The sequence below is a fragment of the Salvelinus alpinus genome, chromosome 10 (genome assembly GCF_045679555.1).
Source record: "Salvelinus alpinus chromosome 10, SLU_Salpinus.1, whole genome shotgun sequence".
Taxonomy (NCBI): Eukaryota; Metazoa; Chordata; class Actinopteri; order Salmoniformes; family Salmonidae; genus Salvelinus; species Salvelinus alpinus.
In genome coordinates, this window is record NC_092095.1 from 80299664 (window position 1) to 80316100 (window position 16437).

At 45.4% G+C, this 16437-nt stretch overlaps 1 protein-coding gene across 1 annotated transcript in view; it reads left to right on the forward strand.

Moving 5' to 3' along the window:
• The window catches only part of ercc3 (excision repair cross-complementation group 3), a 64465-nt gene that overhangs the window by 11088 nt on the left and 36940 nt on the right, over window positions 1–16437 (forward strand). Inside the window, exons 8-10 of the mRNA XM_071330947.1 lie at window positions 8657–8826; window positions 9192–9336; window positions 10359–10543. Of these exons, the coding sequence (XP_071187048.1) occupies window positions 8657–8826; window positions 9192–9336; window positions 10359–10543 (500 nt within the window). The remainder of the gene's footprint in view (window positions 1–8656; window positions 8827–9191; window positions 9337–10358; window positions 10544–16437) is intronic.

Genomic DNA, 16437 nt, shown 5'->3' on the forward strand with positions numbered 1-16437 from the left:
TGTGTGTGTGTGTGTGTGTGTGTGTGTGTGTGTGTGTGTGTGTGTAAAGAAATAAAACAACAGTAAAAATACATTAGAATAACAGTAGAGAGGCTATATACAGTAGAGAGGCTATATACAGTAGAGAGGTTATATACAGTAGAGGCTATATACAGCAGAGAGGCTATATACAGCAGAGAGGCTATATACAGCAGAGAGGCTATATACAGCAGAGAGGCTATATACAGCAGAGAGGCTACATACAGTAGAGAGGCTACGTACAGTAGAGAGGCTACGTACAGCAGAGAGGCTACGTACAGCAGAGAGGCTACGTACAGCAGAGAGGCTACGTACAGCAGAGAGGCTACGTACAGTAGAGAGGCTACGTACAGTAGAGAGGCTACGTACAGTAGAGAGGCTACGTACAGTAGAGAGGCTACGTACGTACAGTAGAGAGGCTACGTACAGACACCGGATAGTCCGGCTGATTGAGGTAGTATGTACGTGTAGATATACAGTAGAAACATCCGGCGCCGAAACGAGATGGCCGCCTCGCTTCGCGTTCCTTGGAAAATATGCAGTATTTTGTTTTTTTATGTGTTATTTCTTACATCGGTACCCCAGGTAATCTTAGGTTTCATTACATACAGTCGGGAGGAACTACTGAATATACGATTAACGTCAACTCATCATCGTTCCTACCAGGAATATGACTTTCCCGAAACGGATCCAGTGTTTTGCCTTCCACCCAATACAATGGATCTGATCCCAGCCGGCGACCCTGTGCGACGCCGTAAAAGGGGCAAACGAGGCGGTCTCCTGGCCAGGCTTCGGAGACGGGCACATCGCGCTCCACTCCCTAGCATACTACTCGCCAATGTCCAGTCTCTTGACAATAAGGTTGATGAAATCCGAGCACGGGTAGCATTCCAGAGAGACATCAGGGATTGCAACGTGCTCTGCTTCACGGAAACATGGCTAACTCAAGAGACGCTAACGGAGTCGGTGCAGCCAGCTGGTTTCTTCATGCATCGCGCCGACAGAAACAAACATCTTTCTGGTAAGAAGAGGGGCGGGGGGGTATGCCTTATGATTAACGAGACGTGGTGTGATCATCATAACAACACACAGGAACTCAAGTCATTCTGTTCACCTGATCTAGAACTCCTCACAATAAAATGTCGACCGCATTATCTACCAAGGGAATTCTCTTCAATCATAATCACAGCCGTATATATTCCCCCCCAAGCAGACACATCGATGGCCCTGAACGAACTTTATCTGACTCTTTGTAAACTGGAAACCACACACCCTGAGGCTGCATTCATCGTAGCTGGGGATTTTAACAAGGCTAATCTAAAAACAAAACTCCCTAAATTCTATCAGCATATTGATTGTGCTACCAGGGCTGGAAAAACCCTAGATCATTGTTATACTAATTTCCGCGACGCATATAAGGCCCTCCCCCGCCCCCCTTTCGGAAAAGCTGACCACGACTCCATTTTGTTGATTCCAGCCTACAAACAGAAACTAAAACAACAAGCTCCCGCGCTCAGGTCTGTTCAACGCTGGTCCGACCAATCTGATTCCACGCTTCAAGACTGCTTCGATCACGCGGATTGGAATATGTTCCGCATTGCGTCCAACAACAATATTGACGAATATGCTGATTCGGTGAGCGAGTTCATTAGGAAGTGCATTGACGATGTCGTACCCACAGCAACGATTAAAACATTCCCAAACCAGAAACCGTGGATTGACGGCAGCATTCGCGTGAAACTGAAAGCGCGAACCACTGCTTTTAACCAGGGCAAGGTGACCGGAAGCATGACCGAATACAAACAGTGTAGCTATTCTCTCCGCAAGGCAATCAAACAGGCTAAGTCCCAGTACAGAGACAAAATCGAGTCGCAATTCAACAGCTCAGACACAAGAGGTATGTGGCAGGGTCTACAGTCAATCACGGATTACAAAAAGAAAACCAGCCCCGTCGCGGACCAGGATGTCTTGCTCCCAGACAGGCTAAACAACTTTTTTGCCCGCTTTGAGGACAATAGAGTGCCACTGACACGGCCCCCTACCAAAACCTGCGGGCTCTCCTTCACTGCAGCCGAGGTGAGTAAAACATTTAAACGTGTTAACCCTCGCAAGGCTGCAGGCCCAGACGGCATTCCCAGCCGCGTCCTCAGAGCATGCGCAGACCAGCTGGCTGGTGTGTTTACGGACATATTCAATCAATCCTTATCCCAGTCTGCTGTTCCCACATGCTTCAAGAGGGCCACCATTGTTCCTGTTCCCAAGAAAGCTAAGGTAACTGAGCTAAACGACTACCGCCCCGTAGCACTCACTTCCGTCATCATGAAGTGCTTTGAGAGACTAGTCAAGGACCATATCACCTCCACCCTACCGGACACCCTAGACCCACTCCAATTTGCTTACCGACCCAATAGGTCCACAGACGACGCAATCGCAACCACACTGCACACTGCCCTAACCCATCTGGACAAGAGGAATACCCATGTGAGAATGCTGTTCATCGATTACAGCTCAGCATTTAACACCATAGTACCCTCCAAACTCGTCATCAAGCTCGAGACCCTGGGTCTCGACCCCGCCCTGTGCAACTGGGTCCTGGACTTCCTGACGGGCCGCCCCCAGGTGGTGAGGGTAGGTAACAACATCTCCACCCCGCTGATCCTCTACACTGGGGCCCCACAAGGGTGCGTTCTGAGCCCTCTCCTGTACTCCCTGTTCACCCACGACTGCGTGGCCATGCACGCCTCCAACTCAATCATCAAGTTTGCGGATGACACTACAGTGGTAGGCTTGATTACCAACAACGACGAGACGGCCTACAGGGAGGAGGTGAGGGCCCTCGGAGTGTGGTGTCAGGAAAATAACCTCACACTCAACGTCAACAAAACAAAGGAGATGATTGTGGACTTCAGGAAACAGTAGAGGGAGCACCCCCCTATCCACATCGACGGGTCAGTAGTGGAGAAGGTGGAAAGTTTTAAGTTCCTCGGTGTACACATCACGGACAAACTGAATTGGTCCACCCACACAGACAGCGTCGTGAAGAAGGCGCAGCAGCGCCTCTTCAACCTCAGGAGGCTGAAGAAATTCGGCTTGTCACCAAAAGCACTCACAAACTTCTACAGATGCACAATCGAGAGCATCCTGTCGGGCTGTATCACCGCCTGGTACGGCAACTGCTCCGCCCACAACCGTAAGGCTCTCCAGAGGGTAGTGAGGTCGGCAGAACGCATCACCGGGGGCAAACTACCTGCCCTCCAGGACACCTACACCACCCGATGTCACAGGAAGGCCATAAAGATCATCAAGGACAACAACCACCCAAGCCACTGCCTGTTCACCCCGCTATCATCCAGAAGGCGAGGTCAGTACAGGTGCATCAAAGCAGGGACCGAGAGACTGAAAAACAGCTTCTATCTCAAGGCCATCAGACTGTTAAACAGCCACCACTAACATTTAGCGGCCGCTGCCAACATACTGACTCAACTCCAGCCACTTTAAAAATGGGAATTGATGGAAATTATGTAAAAATGTACCACTAGCCACTTTAAACAATGCCACTTAATATAATGTTTACATACCCTACATTACCCATCTCATATGTATATACTGTACTCTATATCATCTACTGCATCTTGCCATCTTTATGTAATACATGTACCACTAGCCACTTTAAACTATGCCACTTTATGTTTACATACCCTACAGTACTCATCTCATATGTATATACCGTACTCTATACCATCTACTGCATCTTGCCTATGCCGTTCTGTACCACCACTCATTCATATATCTTTATGTACATATTCTTTATCCCTTTACACTTGTGTGTGTATAAGGTAGTAGTTGTGGAATTGTTAGGTTAGATTACTTGTTGGTTATTACTGCATTGTCGGAACTAGAAGCACAAGCATTTCGCTACACTCGCATTAACATCTGCTAACCATGTGTATGTGACTAATAAAATTTGATTTGATTTGATTTGATATGGTTATAGGGACGATGCATACATGATGAACAGATATCGGTTGTTTTGACTCATCTGAAGGTCCCCCCCGGTACCCGTTGAAAAAAAATGGATTGAAGAATATAACGTATATGGAGTGTGTTTAGTGCCAAAAATAAGGGGTTAAATACATTCCTGAGATTTGGCAACAGAAGAGCCCGTTCCGGAGTCATTGTGATTTAATTAAATTCCTCCTCTCCTCCATCCGTTCCTCCCCTCCTTTTGAAAAAGGTTCAAGGTAATCGAGGAGACGAGGCAAGGAGAGGAAACGTGGATCAAATGCACTTGTATGAAATGACTCCTTGTCCACTAGCGTGTCATCAGGAAAATGAAGTTTACAGAGGAGGAATCCCCAAATATATGTGGAAAGTGGTAAAAATGACATTTAGCTAGTTGTCGGTGTGACCAGGGGGCGTCTGTCTGTCTGTCTGACCAGGGGGCGTCGGTCCGACCAGGGGGCGTCGGTGTGACCAGGGGGGCGTCTGTCTGTCTGACCAGGGGGCGTCTGTCTGTCTGACCAGGGGGCGTCTGTCTGTCTGACCAGGGGGCGTCTGTCTGTCTGACCAGGGGGCGTCGGTCCGACCAAGGGGCGTCGGTGTGACCAGGGGGCGTCTGTCTGTCTGACCAGGGGGCGTCGGTGTGACCAGGGGGCGTCGGTGTGACCAGGGGGCGTCTGTCTGTCCGACCAGGGGGCGTCGGTCCGACCAGGGGGCGTCTGTCTGTCCGACCAGGGGGCGTCGGTGTGACCAGGAGGCGTCGGTGTGACCAGGGGGCGTCTGTCTGTCCGACCAGGGGGCGTCGGTCCGACCAGGGGGCGTCGGTCCGACCAGGGGGCGTCTGTCTGTCCGACCAGGGGGCGTCTGTCTGTCCGACCAGGGGGCGTCGGTGTGACCAGGAGGCGTCGGTGTGACCAGGAGGCGTCGGTGTGACCAGGAGGCGTCGGTGTGACCAGGAGGCGTCGGTGTGACCAGGAGGCGTCGGTGTGACCAGGAGGCGTCGGTGTGACCAGGAGGCGTCGGTGTGACCAGGAGGCGTCGGTGTGACCAGGAGGCGTCGGTGTGACCAGGAGGCGTCGGTGTGACCAGGGGGCGTCGGTGTGACCAGGGGGCGTCGGTGTGACCAGGGGGCGTCGGTGTGACCAGGGGGCGTCGGTGTGACCAGGGGGCGTCGGTGTGACCAGGGGGCGTCTGTCTGTCTGACCAGGGGGCGTCTGTCTGTCTGACCAGGGGGCGTCTGTCTGTCTGACCAGGGGGCGTCGGTCCGACCAGGGGGCGTCTGTCTGTCTGACCAGGGGGCGTCTGTCTGTCTGACCAGGGGGCGTCGGTCCGACCAAGGGGCGTCGGTGTGACCAGGGGGCGTCTGTCTGTCTGACCAGGGGGCGTCGGTCTGACCAGGGGGCGTCGGTCCGACCAGGGGGCGTCGGTGTGACCAGGGGGCGTCGGTCCGACCAGGGGGCGTCGGTGTGACCAGGGGGCGTCTGTCTGTCCGACCAGGGGGCGTCGGTCCGACCAGGGGGCGTCTGTCTGTCCGACCAGGGGGCGTCGGTGTGACCAGGAGGCGTCGGTGTGACCAGGAGGCGGCGGTCTGACCAGGAGGCGTCGGTCTGACCAGGAGGCGGCGGTCTGACCAGGAGGCGTCGGTGTGACCTGGAGGGTTAATGACTTCTGGAGATGGGCCAATGAGTCGTGGAGCTTTGCACGAGGACGAACATGTCTTCTGTGGCTGTTCCGGACAGAGAGATTTCTAGAAAGCCTTTAATGACCATCCGTATCAAGTGGGGCTTTCTCTAAACCTCTTACTCACATAACATAACATGCCTCCCCGAATTCTTAGAAACCCTAAGAGCATTGGAAAGGTTAGGCCTTTAATTAGATGTTAAGGACCCTATTTTGGGGATTCTTGGGACCGGGTTCCCGACTGACATTTTGGTGTACAAAGCGCTCTCTGATTGTTGAAGGGTCCTGTTGGTCCTTGTCGTGCAAGAAGAAAGCCCAATCTCTGAGCTCTCTGCTCCAATCCTCCCAGCAGAGCTGACATGGAAGTGGTTTCAGACCCCCACATTTTGAACCATTTCCTGTGTATGTGAAACGCTGCACCTGCAGCAGCGTATATAAAAAAACGGTAGAATCTAACGGAGGCAACAATACTAGTTTCGTCTCACTGTGATCTTCTCAGCCGGATTTAGACCTCTCAACATTACAAAATACTAAATCATTTCATAGAAAGTGGTCTAATTTCCCTTTCTTTTAGTCACAGACTTCTATTAGTCACAGACTTCTATTAGTCACAGACTTCTATTAGTCACAGACTTCTATTAGTCACAGACGGACCTGAAATCACTTGGTTCTTCCAGCTGAAGTTGAAACGAGTCTCCACACATTGTACTGGTGTCTCTTGTCTGCTCCGTGGACTTATAGGACAGAACTGTCTGTCGGCTGTTATATGAAATGGTGCCAATATTGTATTGTCACAAAGTATTATCATATTTATCTTATAGTAAGTCATTTAATTGTTACTGTATTTGAAGCGTTGTTACTGTATTTAAAGAGTTGTTACTGTATTTAAAGCGTTGTTACTGTATTTAAAGCGTTGTTACAGTATTTAAATTGTTGTTACTGTAGTTAAAGCGTTGTTACTGTATTTAAAGCGTTGTTACTGTATTTAAAGCGTTGTTACTGTATTTAATGCGTTGTTACTGTATTTAAATTTTTGTTACTGTATTTAAAGCGTTGTTACTGTATTTAAAGCGTTGTTACTGTATTTAAAGCATTGATACTGTATTTAAATCATTGTTACTGTATTTAAAGCGTTGTTACTGTATTTAAAGCATTTCTGTCATTTCAAGCCCTTTTTGCCCCACTTTTGTTGAATAGAAAGAAACGGATAAATGATTTTTTAAATTAATATTTGTACTATGTACTTGAGCTTGTGTCCTTCCAAGTGACGACACCTCAGCAGTGTATAAACATTTCTACCAGAAATATGAGATTGTAACCTTCTCTTGGAGTATACAGCATTACTAGGTATTGTGTTAAGGCCCTCTCATCAATAAATAAACACTGTTGGGTCTGTCTATTTAGGCAGACATCTACATTTTTGCTGTAACGTTCAAGGTTTTGAATCTAGCTACCCCGACGAGCAGGTATTTTCAGTTAAGATCTTTTATAAAAAAAACTATTGTTGAAGGAAGAGAAACTCTGATGTCATATGTTGTTACCACAAGGTGTCGTCTGAACATCGTACGGTGTTTTCATCAAGAGATGAGAAAGATACGTTTTAATATGGCTGGATCGTTTATACACTGAGTGATGGGGTTTAATATGGCTGGATAGTTTATACACTGAGTGATGGGGTTTAATATGGCTGGATAGTTTATACACTGAGTGATGGGGTTTCATATGGCTGGATAGTTTATACACTGAGTGATGGGTTTTAATATGGCTGGATAGTTTATACACTGAGTGATGGGGTTTAATATGGCTGGATAGTTTATACACTGAGTGATGGGGTTTAATATGGCTGGATAGTTTATACACTGAGTGATGGGGTTTAATATGGCTGGATAGTTTATACACTGAGTGATGGGGTTTAATATAGCTGGATAGTTTATACACTGAGTGATGGGGTTTAATATGGCTGGATAGTTTATACACTGAGTGATGGGGTTTAATATAGCTGGATAGTTTATACACTGAGTGATGGGGTTTAATATAGCTGGATAGTTTATACACTGAGTGATGGGGTTTAATATGGCTGGATAGTTTATACACTGAGTGATGGGGTTTAATATGGCTGGATAGTTTATACACTGAGTGATGGGGTTTAATATAGCTGGATAGTTTATACACTGAGTGATGGGGTTTAATATGGCTGGATAGTTTATACACTGAGTGATGGGGTTTAATATGGCTGGATAGTTTATACACTGAGTGATGGGGTTTAATATAGCTGGATAGTTTATACACTGAGTGATGGGGTTTAATATAGCTGGATAGTTTATACACTGAGTGATGGGGTTTAATATAGCTGGATAGTTTATACACTGAGTGATGGGGTTTAATATGGCTGGATAGTTTATACACTGAGTGATGGGGTTTAATATGGCTGGATAGTTTATACACTGAGTGATGGGGTTTAATATAGCTGGATAGTTTATACACTGAGTGATGGGGTTTAATATGGCTGGATAGTTTATACACTGAGTGATGGGGTTTAATATGGCAGGATAGTTTATACACTGAGTGATGGGGTTTAATATAGCTGGATAGTTTATACACTGAGTGGTGGGGTTTAATATGGCTGGATAGTTTATACACTGAGTGGACAAAACATTAGGAACACCTGTTCTTTTCATGACATAGACTGACCAGGTGAAAGCTGCGATCCCTTATTGATGTCACTTGTTAAATCCACTTTTAATCAGTGTCGTTGAGGAGAGGAGATCGGAGGAGTGCGACCTATTATTAGGAAGGGGTTCCTTGTGTTTGGTATATTCGGTGTATATAAAGGCGTTATGTCAATTTTTCAATCATCCATACATTTACCTCCGTGTCCCATCTCTCCCACATCTCTCCTCCTTTCCCTCCCCATTACTCCTCCTACCCCCCCCCCCTCCATCTCTCCTCCTCTCCCCAGGTGCGGGGAAGTCTCTAGTAGGGGTAACGGCAGCCTGTACGGTCCGTAAGCGCTGTCTGGTTCTGGGTAACAGCTCGGTGTCAGTAGAACAGTGGAAGGCTCAGTTTAAGATGTGGTCGACCATCGATGACTCTCAGATCTGCCGCTTTACCTCAGACGCCAAGGACAAGGTAAGAGACACAGCAAACGCCACTGAGTTTTTTAAATCCCTCTTTTCACCTCGGCCTTTCAACAGCCAGTGTGTTTTGAGCTTTTAAAATCCCTCTTTTCACCTCGGGTCTTTCAACAGCCAATGTGTTTTGAGCTTTTAAAATCCCTCTTTTCACCTCGGGTCTTTCAACAGCCACTGTGTTTTGAGCTTTTAAAATCGCCTTTTAAATACGGTCTTTCAACAGCCAATGTGTTTTGTATAATGATCTCTTTTCACTGCTTCTTGTTTGCTTTGAATTATTTATTTAAAGTTATTGTTTTAGTTTAAAATGTGTTGCGATTTTAAAATGCACTTTTTAAATTAAGTTTGATTTTGTTTTTGAAGCCGATTGGCTGCTCGGTGGCCATCAGTACATACAGCATGTTGGGACACACCACCAAGAGGTCTTGGGAGGCAGAGAGAGTGATGGAGTGGATGAGGTCCCAGGAGTGGGGTCTCATCATCCTGGACGAGGTCCACACCATTCCTGGTGAGTCTAATATGGGGTCAGGGGTCATGGTTAAGTTAGAAGGGGTTAGGTTTAGTCCACACCATCCCTGGTGAGTCTATATAGGGTCAGGGGTCATGGTTAAGTTAGGAGGGGTTAGGGTTAGACCACACCATCCCTGGCGAGTCTAAATGGGGTCAGGGGTCATGGTTAAGTTAGGAGGGGTTAGGGTTAGTCCACACCATCCCTGGTGAGTCTATATGGGGTCAGGGGTCATGATTAAGTTAGGAGGGGTTAGGGTTAGACCACACCATCCCTGGACTCTGTCTATCTCTCTGTGGTAGGGGGTCAGAGGTTAGGAGGTTGGGATTAGGAGAGGTTAGGGTTACGAGGGGTTAGGATTGTATCTGATATCTACATATCTGATATCTATATTTCTATATATCTAATATCTACACATCTGATTTCTATATATCTGATTTCTATATATCTGATTTCTATATATCTGATTTCTATATATATGATTTCTATATATCTGATATCTATATATCTGATATCTATATATCTGATTTCTATATATCTGATATCTATATATCTGATTTCTGTATTTCTATATATCTGATTTCTATATATCTGATATCTATATATCTGATTTCTATATTTCTATATGTCTGATATCTATATATCTGATATCTATATATCTGATATCTAAATATCTGATATCTATATATCTGATTTCTATATATCTGATTTCTATATATCTGATTTCTATATATCTGATTTCTATATATCTGATTTCTATATATCTGATATCTATATATCTGATTTCTATATATCTGCTTCTGTTGGTGAGAGTCTCGTCTTTCCACAGGGGGGGGGGGGGGTCATAATAGTTTGTAGACCAAACCGTTCGGACGCTACAGAAGATTTTATGAGAAGACGGGATTTTTGCAACTTTAGGAGTTAAACTGCCAGAAGTCCAGAAAATCTGTTTCTCACTTCTGTGATGTTTCCAAAGCATTTGTCTAATAATGTCTTAATTGTCCCCCCCCCTCTCTCTGTAGCCAAGATGTTCCGTCGGGTTCTGACCATTGTCCAGGCCCACTGTAAACTGGGTCTGACCGCCACACTGGTCCGTGAGGACGACAAGATCGTCGATCTCAACTTCCTGATTGGGCCCAAGCTGTTCGAAGCAAACTGGATGGAGCTCCAGAACAACGGATACATCGCGAAGGTCCAGTGTGCCGAGGTTAGTCCGTCGTCCTGTACCCGTCCGTCGTCCTGTACCCGTCCGTCGTCCTGTACCTGTCCGTCGTCCTGTACCTGTCCGTCGTCCTGTACCTGTCCAGAGGTATATAGTATATTAGAATGGTATTAGGGGACAGAGCTATACACTATATTAGAAGGGTACATGGGGACAGAGCTATATACTATATTAGAAGGGTACATGGGGACAGAGCTATATACTATATTAGAATGGTATTAGGGGACAGAGCTATACACTATATTAGAAGGGTACATGGGGACAGAGCTATATACTATATTAGAAGGGTACATGGGGACAGAGCTATATACTATATTAGAATGGTATTAGGGGACAGAGCTATATACTATATTAGAAGGGTATATGGGGACAGAGCTATATACTATATTAGAAGGGTACATGGGGACAGAGCTATATAGTTCATTAGAAGGGTACATGGGGACAGAGCTACATACTATATTAGAAGGGTATATGGGGACAGAGCTATATACTATATTAGAAGGGTACATGGGGACAGAGCTATATACTATATTAGAAGGGTACTTGGGGACAGAGCTATATACTATATTAGAAGGGTACATGGGGACAGAGCTATATACTATATTAGAAGGGTACATGGGGACAGAGCTATATACTATATTAGAAGGGTACATGGGGACAGAGCTATATACTATATTAGAAGGGTACATGGGGACAGAGCTATATACTATATTAGAAGGTTACATGGGGACAGAGCTATATACTGTATTAGAAGGGTATATGGGGACAGAGCTATATACTGTATTAGAAGGGTATATTGGGACAGAGCTATATACTATATTAGAAGGGTACATGGGGACAGAGCTATATACTATATTAGAAGGGTACATGGGGACAGAGCTATATACTATATTAGAAGGGTACATGGGGACAGAGCTATATACTATATTAGAAGGGTATATGGGGACAGAGCTATATACTATATTAGAAGGGTATATGGGGACAGAGCTATATACTATATTAGAAGGGTATATGGGGACAGAGCTATACACTATATTAGAAGGGTACATGGGGACAGAGCTATATACTATATTAGAAGGGTACATGGGGACAGAGCTATATACTATATTAGAAGGGTATATTGGGACAGAGCTATATACTATATTAGAAGGGTACATGGGGACAGAGCTATATACTATATTAGAAGGGTACATGGGGACAGAGCTATATACTATATTAGAAGGGTACATGGGGACAGAGCTATATACTATATTAGAAGGGTACATGGGGACAGAGCTATATACTATATTAGAAGGGTACATGGGGACAGAGCTATATACTATATTAGAAGGGTATATGGGGACAGAGCTATATACTATATTAGAAGGGTATATGGGGACAGAGCTATATACTATATTAGAAGGGTATATGGGGACAGAGCTATACACTATATTAGAAGGGTACATGGGGACAGAGCTATATACTATATTAGAAGGGTACATGGGGACAGAGCTATATACTATATTAGAAGGGTATATGGGGACAGAGCTATATACCACAGAAGGGTACACGGGGACAGAGCTATATACTATATTAGAAGGGTACATGGGGACAGAGCTATATAGTATATTAGAAGGGTACATGGGGACAGAGCTATATAGTATATTAGAAGGGTATATGGGGACAGAGCTATATAGTATATTAGAAGGGTACATGGGGACAGAGCTATATACCACAGAAGGGTACATGGGGACAGAGCTATATACTATATTAGAAGGGTACATGGGGACAGAGCTATATACTATATTAGAAGGGTATATGGGGACAGAGCTACATACCACAGAAGGGTACATGGGGACAGAGCTATATACTATATTAGAAGGGTACATGGGGACAGAGCTATATACTATATTAGAAGGGTACATGGGGACAGAGCTATATACTATATTAGAAGGGTACATGGGGACAGAGCTATATACTATATTAGAAGGGTACATGGGACAGAGCTATATACTATATTAGAAGGGTACATGGGGACAGAGCTATATACTATATTAGAAGGGTATATGAGGACACAGCTATATAGTATATGAGAAGGGTACATGGGGACAGAGCTATATACTATATTAAAAGGGTACATGGGGACAGAGCTATATACTATATTACATTTACATTTACATTTAAGTCATTTAGCAGACGCTCTTATCCAGAGCGACTTACAAATTGGTGCATTCACCTTATGACATCCAGTGGAACGGCCACTTTACAATAGTGCATCTAAATCTTTTAAGGGGGGGGGGAGTGAGAAGGATTACTTTATCCTATCCTAGGTATTCCTTAAAGAGGTGGGGTTTCAGGTGTCTCCGGAAGGTGGTGATTGACTCCGCTGTCCTGGCGTCGTGAGGGAGTTTGTTCCACCATTGGGGGGCCAGAGCAGCGAACAGTTTTGACTGGGCTGAGCGGGAACTGTACTTCCTCAGTGGTAGGGAGGCGAGCAGGCCAGAGGTGGATGAACGCAGTGCCCTTGTTTGGGTGTAGGGCCTGATCAGAGCCTGGAGGTACTGAGGTGCCGTTCCCCTCACAGCTCCGTAGGCAAGCACCATGGTCTTGTAGCGGATGCGAGCTTCAACTGGAAGCCAGTGGAGAGAGCGGAGGAGCGGGGTGACGTGAGAGAACTTGGGAAGGTTGAACACCAGACGGGCTGCGGCGTTCTGGATGAGTTGTAGGGGTTTAATGGCACAGGCAGGGAGCCCAGCCAACAGCGAGTTGCAGTAATCCAGACGGGAGATGACAAGTGCCTGGATTAGGAGGGTACATGGGGACAGAGCTATATACTATATTAGAAGGGTACATGGGGACAGAGCTATATACTATATTAGAAGGGTACATGGGACAGAGCTATATACTATATTAGAAGGGTACATGGGGACAGAGCTATATACTATATTAGAAGGGTATATGAGGACACAGCTATATAGTATATGAGAAGGGTACATGGGGACAGAGCTATATACTATATTAAAAGGGTACATGGGGACAGAGCTATATACTATATTAGAAGGGTACATGGGGACAGAGCTATATAGTATATTAGAAGGGTACATGGGGACAGAGCTATATACTATATTAGAAGGGTATATGGGGACAGAGCTATATACTATATTAGAAGGGTATATGAGGACACAGCTATATAGTATATGAGAAGGGTACATGTGGACAGAGCTATATACTATATTAGAATGGTATATGGGGACAGAGCTATATACTATATTAGAAGGGTATATGGGGACAGAGCTATATACTATATTAGAAGGGTATATGAGGACACAGCTATATAGTATATGAGAAGGGTACATGTGGACAGAGCTATATACTATATTAGAAGGGTATATGGGGACAGAGCTATATACTATATTAGAAGGGTATATGGGGACAGAGCTATATAGTATATTAGAAGGGTACATGGGGACAGAGCTATATACTATATTAGAAGGGTATTAGGGGACAGAGCTATATACTATATTAGAAGGGTACATGGGGACAGAGCTATATACTATATTAGAAGGGTACATGGGGACAGAGCTATATACTATATTAGAAGGGTACATGGGGACAGAGCTATATACTATATTAGAAGGGTACATGGGGACAGAGCTATATACTATATTAGAAGGGTACATGGGGACAGAGCTATATACTATATTAGAAGGGTATTTGGGGACAGAGCTATATACTATATTAGAAGGGTACATGGGGACAGAGCTATATACTATATTAGAAGGGTATATGGGGACAGAGCTATATTGTACATTAGAAGGGTACATGGGGACAGAGCTATATAGTATATTAGAAGGGTATATGGGGACAGAGCTATATACTATATTAGAAGGGTATATGGGGACAGAGCTATATACTATATTAGAAGGGTACATGGGGACAGAGCTATATACTATATTAGAAGGGTATATGAGGACAGAGCTATATACTATATTAGAAGGGTACATGGGGACAGAGCTATATACTATATTAGAAGGGTACATGGGGACAGAGCTATATAGTACATTAGAAGGGTATTTGGGGACAGAGCTAATGACCAGGTTTTGGGTAAGCCCCAACGTGATCTAGGAAGTGTTAGGTGTTTCTATCTTAAACCTCGTTAGTTCATCAAAATGAGAAGGGTGAAGTAATCAGGATTACTGTACGTGATCTTGAGAATAATCCAGACTTTCTTTTTCTGAGAAGTCTGAAGCTTAATCTTTGTGAACTGCTAAACACATGCTAAGCGCACGCTAAATGGTAATCACCTTCCTGCCCGTGGCTGGAGTTCAGGGGGTGTCACACTTGTTCTCCATCCGTAGCAAACACAGCTGATCAATCACATGTAATTCTAAACTGAAGATCAGGATTAGGTGATTATTGGAGTCAGGTGTGTTAGCTGGGGCCCTGGGGGCAAAGCTGTGACACCCAATCAGGCCCTGGAGGACTGGAGTTGTCCACCTCTGCTTCGGTGTTTCCAGACATCTAGCTTTCCGAGCCTCTTTAGAGGCCTCTTTAGATCTCTATTGGTCCTCAAGGGGGGAGGGGCTGTTCTCTTTCCACCTCTATTGGTCATCAAGGGGGGAGGGGCTGTCCTCTTTCCACCTCTATTGGTCTTCAAGGGGAGGGGCTGTCCTCTTTCCACCTCTATTGGTCCTCAAGGGGAGGGGCTGTCCTCTTTAGATCTTTAGATAAATGCCTGAAACAATGTCTAAAGACTGTTCACAACTAGTGGAAGCCATAGGGAACGGAATCTGGGTCCTATTTAACTTCTTATGGAAGTTAACTTCTTATGGATAGGGGGCACTATTTTCACGTCTGGATGAAAAGCGTGCCCAAAGTTAACTGACTGCTACTCAGGCCCAGAAGCTAGGATATGCATATTATTAGTAGATTTGGATAGAAAACACTCTGAAGTTTCTAAAACTGTTTGAATTTCTGTGAGTATAACAGAACTGATTTGGCAGGCGAAACCCCGAGCACAATCCATCCAGGAAGTACCGTTATTTTGAAATGGCTGTTTTTCCAATGAAAGCCTATCCACCACTTAAAGGGATAGGACCCTGATTCCGTTCCCTATGGCTTCCACTAGTTGTGAACAGTCTTTAGACATTGTTTCAGGCATTTATCTAAAGATCTAAAGAGGACAGCCCCTCCCCTTGAGGACCAATAGAGGTGGAAAGAGGACAGCCCCTCCCCTTGAAGACCAATAGAGGTGGAAAGAGGACCCCCCCTCCCCCCTTGAGGACCAATAGAGCTCTAAAGAGGACAGCCCCTCCCCTTGAAGACCAATAGAGGTGGAAAGAGGACAGCCCCCCCCACTTGTTCCATGTCATACCAAGACCACCTATTGAGATGTGCCTGTTGTTCCAGTATAATCAGGTGACACATGAGGTGACAAGGAGACTGGAGTGAGTCTCAAAGTGAACCAAAAGGTCAAGATTCTGGCTCGGAAAGCTAGATGTCTGGAAACACCAAAGCAGAGGTGGACAACTCCAGTCCTCGAGGGCCTGATTGGTGTCACAGCTTTGCCCCCAGGGCCCCAGCTAACACACCTGACTCCAATAATCACTGAATCATGATCTTCAGTTTAGAATTAAATTTGATTAAATCAGCTGTGTTTGCTACGAATGGAGAACAAGTGTGACATCAATCAGGCCCTGGTGGACTGGAGTTGCCGACCCTTGACCTCCCCTGAACGACAGCCACTGGCAGGCGGGTGATTACCACTTACACGGGAACCCAAACCGGCTGCGCACGTGCGCCATCGTGCACAAATGTATTTTGTGTCCCCCCCCACACCAAATGAGATCACGACACACAGGTTAAAATATCAAAACAAACTCTGAACCAATTATATTAAT